At 42.0% G+C, this 6,217-nt stretch overlaps 1 protein-coding gene across 1 annotated transcript; it reads left to right on the top strand.

The window, feature by feature from the left end:
• Nucleotides 1–2,997: 2,997 nt before the first annotated feature.
• DDIT4 (DNA damage inducible transcript 4) lies at nucleotides 2,998–5,854 on the top strand. Its single transcript, XM_089670725.1, has 3 exons — nucleotides 2,998–3,173; nucleotides 3,517–3,760; nucleotides 4,590–5,854. Exons 2-3 carry the CDS (start codon nucleotides 3,559–3,561, stop codon nucleotides 5,072–5,074), a joined length of 687 nt encoding a protein of 228 aa, XP_089526851.1. The 5' UTR covers nucleotides 2,998–3,173; nucleotides 3,517–3,558; the 3' UTR covers nucleotides 5,075–5,854.
• Nucleotides 5,855–6,217: the final 363 nt, after the last annotated feature.

Consider the following 6,217-nt stretch of genomic DNA (forward strand, 5'->3'; position numbering starts at 1 on the left):
TTTGGGGTGTCATTAATTTAAAATACACACCCGCATCAGTTCATATGAACAGAGTGCGAATATGATGTGGTGCAGAAATCGCACAGAAACCAGTGCGAATTCCACACCGCATCAGTGTGAACCCAGGCTAGGGCTCCGTTCACACCAATGTGTTTTTTAGTCCCTTTTGCAGAAACGCATTACAGTCCATTTAACATGGTTTCCTAGGGCACATGCTCACATCTATGCTTTTTTGAGCAATTGCATTTTTGGAAAGGGTCAGGGACTTTTTATTCCTGGGTTCTTTTCCTGTGTGCCAAATCAATAATGCCATTATAAGAGTACTATGTGTTGTTCCTCCAGCCGCACCAAATTGCATTAGCCGCTTTCAATTATTTGGTGGGTAAAGTGCTAAATAAATGGCACATTTTTCTCCATGCAACAATCTTCGTCAATACCCATGCTTGTATTGTGGCAGCAGGGGCAGACTGACAACTCATGGGGCCCCTGTGTCCTTGCCCAAACTCAAAAAAGCCTATGAAAAAGGTACCGGGGGCATCTCATGGGACCCCCTAATGACCCCAGGCCCTCGGACAGTGCCTGAGTTTCCAAATGGTCAGTCCGCCCTGTGTGGCAGCCATGCTAACTCCTGGTAAAAGTGATATGCAACAGTTTCTATTAACGGCTTGAGCCAAAAGAATCAAGCACTTGGACAACTGTACTCCTCATGCCAATGAGCTAGTCCCCCAAATGTCACTATTTCATGGCTCTGGCTTCCTTGTAACACAAATGTAACCTAATAGATACCTAATGTTCTGTCTCCCCCAACATCCTTTCAGATGCAAATGAGTTTTCCCTATCACAGAACCTTTGAGGTTGTCTGCCATGTTCTACCTATCCTATGACGTGGACATGATGGTGTGGACTTAGGTGGGAGTCGGTGGGTTTATCTTCACTGGTTTTAAAAAAGGGACGTTGAAGATGCATCAGGTATGATCATTGTTTCATGAACTTTAGAGGACGGTCATACCTCAATGTTACCCGGCACTCTAGTTGTAAAGCGCTGTGCAAAGTGTTGGTGCTATATAAGTCCTGTATAATAATAATGACTAGTCTCACTGTGTCCTGTACAATACAGATATCCAGGCAGTGTATTGGAATGTTCTCTAGCCAAGCATTGGAACATCTCTAAACACAGCAAAAGACATTGGGCTCACTTATACTTGTAGTGAGGGGAGTAAAAATAAGCAGTCAAACCACGTTTTTACTGCCCATCTACAGCAGTGCGCTGCAATACGCTAGAGCACGTCGGAATGCACTGTGCACAAAGTCAACACAACCTCTTTTTATTTCTCAGCCCCTACTCTGGTGTCAACTGAAGCAAAGCAAATTGCCTTGTGTATGTGCCGGGTTGTTGTGCAATGGGTTTGGTGTGAATGAGCCTGTTCTATGTGTGCATTTGTGTCATCATATGACCGGAGAGAACTGCATGGCTTTACTTTACCAGGGTCAAGGCAAGACCATCAACGCAGCTTGATCAATAATCCTAAAGACCTTTTATTGTATACTGCCGGAACTTTAAGGGGAGTTTGTTTGGCAGAGGACACGAGAGTTTACTGGAGGGGCTTTTTCTTTCTCTAAGTTATCCACTCCTGATCCTGGAGACCTGACCATGAAGTTTTAGGCTCCATGTACACTGCAGCTGATAAACTCACATTTAGGAACTGTTCTGCGGTTTTCTCAGCAGCCCCTGAACTCTCCCTAATGTTTTCCTATGTATCCATGTACACATCGTTGTTTACAGGCAGTTGAGTTTACAGTCATTTTTTTGAACGCACTAAACTTGCGTTCAGGAGTAGATTTTATCAGCGTTTCAAATGCCAAACGCTTGTAAACATGGCTAACCGCGTTTATAAGTGTTTGCAATTGGAATTTTTTTTAACTCTTCCATTTCCAGATGCTGTCCAGAACCTTTTTTCATCATGAAAAATGCATGCAAAGCGTTTTCCCAATACTCAAATGGACCTGGTGCACCATACTTTGAGGTTTTGTATGAAAGAAAATATGCTGCAATAATTTCTGTACAGAAATGAGCTGAAACACATCCAAACACCACCACAAAAAAAAAAAAAAGACAGCTAATCTCAACACATACTGCTCTCTCTGCTTCTGCTCTCTCTAATTCTCTTAAAATGTCTGAAATAGTAAATTTTTTACTGTTTTTCAGTGCATTCTGGGCATTTGGGAAGGTCTCCTGATGTTATCTTTAAAAAACATTTCAAAACGCAAACGCTCAAACACACATAAAATGCAGTATGCAAACGCGGCTAAACAGACGTTTTTTAACCTACGGTTTCCAGCAGTTTGCATCGTTGTCCCATGTACATGGAGCTTGTTTGGCAACCAAATCCAACAAGTCAGAGGGCAAGTCCAGATCTTCCAGACAGAGCCTCATCTATGAGAACTGGGAGCACAGGGACCACCAATCCCCCAATCTGACTGTACACTATAGTACTTTTATATATATATATATATATCTTTTATTTCTATTTTCCATTTATTTCAATAAATCATTGCCATAGACCTCGAACAATGAACGGTATAGATTTCAGTGTCAGATTAGGTTTAATGATGGAGACTTTACTAGAAGAAAAACATGTTGATCAGACTTATCTAGGGGGAGGGGGAACTATCTTAGAATAATAAAAAGTACAAAGCGATGGTGAAGGGATGACTGCAGTGAAGTGCAGAACTGATGGAGTGAGATGCCTTTGTTTTCCTTCCTCCTCCTCCAATAAACACTCTCTCCCTCTAATGCACACAACTGTCTCCGGGCTGCCAATCCCAGCTGGAAAAGAGGGCGGGGCTTTAGCCCGCTGTAACCGGGCAGGAAAGAACGTTGTGGACGTGCGCTGATTTCTCATAGGCCCGGCAGAGGGAGTAGGCGTTCCCGTGGCTCATTGACAGGTCGAGCCCCCGTGCGGTGGGCGTGGCGGCGCACCGTGTGTATATAAGCGGAGTGGAGCTGTCGGATGATGCCAGTGCCAGTGATGGTCACTCGCGATCGTGCGCTGAGCGGTGGTGGGAACACACGGCTGCAGGCGCACGGGTTTTAAGCACTTAATTCAACTTTACTTCCTGCCTATCAAGTTTTATCCGTCGTCCCTTACCTGTAGCTTTACCCTGACAGCACTGTGAGTATGACTTCTGCTTGTGATGAACGTTGTCACTTGTTTACTAGTCTTTGTCTAGGCTGTCATAGCATCTACTGCTCTTATCTATAGATTAATACTGCTGCATTGTTCAGTCAGTCCAATGTTCTCAATCAGGATTGCTGTCATTGTGGATTTATATTAATGATCATTGTTAGATGACTGCAAACCTACCCTAGTAAACAATAGGAATGCAGAGAGCAGCAAGGGGCTGATTGTGGGATGTTCAGCAGCTTGTAGACATGTCTATAGTTATTGTTAGTTCTGATGAGCTGTCCTGATCCATATGATGACCAGCTGACCAATCTTTCTTTGTTCCTTGCAGTGATTTCTAGTTATTTTGCACAAGCCCTCCAGAGCCTCAGCCATGCCAGCCCGAGGTGGTATGTTCTACGCTGTCCCCTTCTCCCTACCCTCTCCAATCATTGAAGAAGAGCCCAAAGACCTGTGGGATGGGAAGTGTACGGACTTGTCCCAACGATGTTCCAGTCTACCCAACTCGGACTGCGAATCCCTCACCAGTAGTGGCTCCTTCTCCGATTCTTCATCCGATTCCTTGTCTGAATGTGGTAAGTTCATTTCTTCTCAACACTCTTTTGTTAATGATTATGTACATTTTATTGGTCTCTAGCCTGTTGGTACGGATAGTGCTAGAACAAAACTGTATGTTATCTCTCTTGGTTATGATGTTTTGACGTGAGTTGACTTTATAGTGCTTTATAACTTTTGTCTGGTGTTTAGATCGATACTTCCACTAGTATTAATGTGACTTCTCCTCGTATTTGGGGTCTAGATTGATACTTCCACTAGTATTAATGTGACACCTCATATTTGGGGTCTAGATCGATACTTCCACTAATATTAATGTGACTTCTCCTCGTATTTGGGGTCTAGATCCATACTTCTAGTATTAATGTGACTTTTCCTCATATTTGGTGTCTAAATCCATACTTCCACTAGTATTAATGTGACTTCTCTTCGTATTTGGTGTCTAGATCCATACTTCCACTAGTATTAATGTGACTTCTCGTATTTGGTGTCTAGATCCATACTTCCACTAGTATTAATGTGACTTCTCCTTGTATTTGGGGTCTAGATCCATACTTGCACTAATATTAATGTGACTTCTCCTCGTATTTGGGGTCTAGATCCATATTTCCACTAGTATTAATGTGACTCCTGGTATTTGGGGTCTAGATCCATACTTCCACTAGTATTATTGTCATTTTAACTTGTTTGGGTGCCTGGGTGAATACTTCCACTAGTATTAATATGACTTCTCATTTTTGATGTCTAGATTAAAACTCCTCCTAGTATTATGTGACGTTACCTTGTTTTGGTGCCTACGTGAATAATTCCATTAGTACTAATGTGACTCTACTTTTTTGTTTCTTGCAGATTTAAATGAATTTGACAACATTTCTATACCTGATTCAGACCTTCTCAGTGACCCTGAAGGTGAGCAACTCTGTCCAAGTCTCCTCAAGATGATCAAACGTAGCCTGAACAAAGTCAGCATTAACTCATTGAGATGCTCCGAGCTGATCCTTCCGGATGACGTTCTCTGCCACTTGGGCCAAGAATTGATCCACTTGGCATATAGCGAGCCTTGTGGACTTAGGGGTGCACTTATCGACCTGTGCGTGGAAAGTGGCAAGGCCTGCCACACCGTGGCCCAGCTAGAGGTTGACACATGTGTAATTCCTACTTTCCAACTAACCGTTCTGTTCAAGCTGGACTCTAGGTTGTGGCCAAGAATTCAGGGACTCTTTAGCACTAAATCAGTCCCTGGGTTTAGACAGTCTCTGAAACTTGGCACCGGATTTAAAGTCCTAAAGAAGAAACTGTATAGTTCTGAAGAATTTATTGTTGAAGAATGCTGAGTGAAAGATCTGTTTTGAAAAGTGTTAAGCGTTTTGTGAAACGCAAAGATTTAATATGCCTGTTCTCTGGGGTACTGCAATTACATGAAGGTTAAAGGGGGGGCTTTTAGAATTGTTTTCTTTAATGCGACAAGTGTTTTTACAAACCTTTTTTATGTGGTTAACACACATGTGACCATACTCCTGCCAATTGTCTGGGAACACGTGAGTTAACCTACCCACTGCCAAGTTTAGTGAGCAACATTTTTTTTTGCTGTGCTTTTTACACTGGTATGGAAAAGCGCCAATCCATAGGCAAAGTCTTAGATGGACTTCAGTACAATTATGGTTGTGAATATAAATTTGCAGTGGAATGCACACAAAGTATTGAAGGTTTTTACATTAAGCGCACTGAGGAGTATTGCTTTTTTGTATGCTATCGCAGCTGGTCTGCAATAAAAGGTGGTTTAACTCTACCTCTTATAGAGGATGAATTATCATAATTGATTAAAAATAATATTCCAAAGTACATCTTTACTATTGGAGACCACTTTTTTTTTTTTTTTTCTTTTTTTTTTCCTCACTACTGATTTCAATGGCAGCTAGAAGATGTGCATTTTTCAGTAGCTCTACTTCAGAAAAGTGTGGAAAGCACTAGTTTTCATTCATTCATTCAGATATCTCTGTATTCTGACATGCTGCTTTAATATGGTTTACATTGATATAAATCACTTGATGTTCAAGTACAAAATCCACAAAATGTGCCTTTTTTACTTTTCTAATAAACCAGGAAATATTTAATCTGTGGTGGTTTCCTTGTCTTCTACATTTTCTTTATTTGGGGGTCAGATACAGCACTCTCCTATGACTGGTTGAAGGTTCTCGTTCATCTGGTCATGGTGTTTATTTATTTCAGGTACTTATCTAGCGCCATCAATTTACGCAGCGCTTTACATATTTGTATATTCACATCAGTCCCTAACCCTCAAGGGGTGTACAGTCTTAGGTCCCTAACTCCCATTCATACATACACATACTGGGGCCAATTTAGACAGGAACCAATTAACCTACCAGCATGTCTTTGGAGTGTGGGAAGAAACCGGAGTACCCGGAGGAAACCCACGCAGGCACAGGGAGAAGATGCAAACTCCAGGCAGGTGGTGC

The sequence above is a fragment of the Staurois parvus genome, unplaced genomic scaffold (genome assembly GCF_062004578.1).
Source record: "Staurois parvus isolate SC_StPar_1 unplaced genomic scaffold, SC_StPar_1.0 ptg000094l, whole genome shotgun sequence".
Lineage (NCBI taxonomy): Eukaryota > Metazoa > Chordata > Amphibia > Anura > Ranidae > Staurois > Staurois parvus.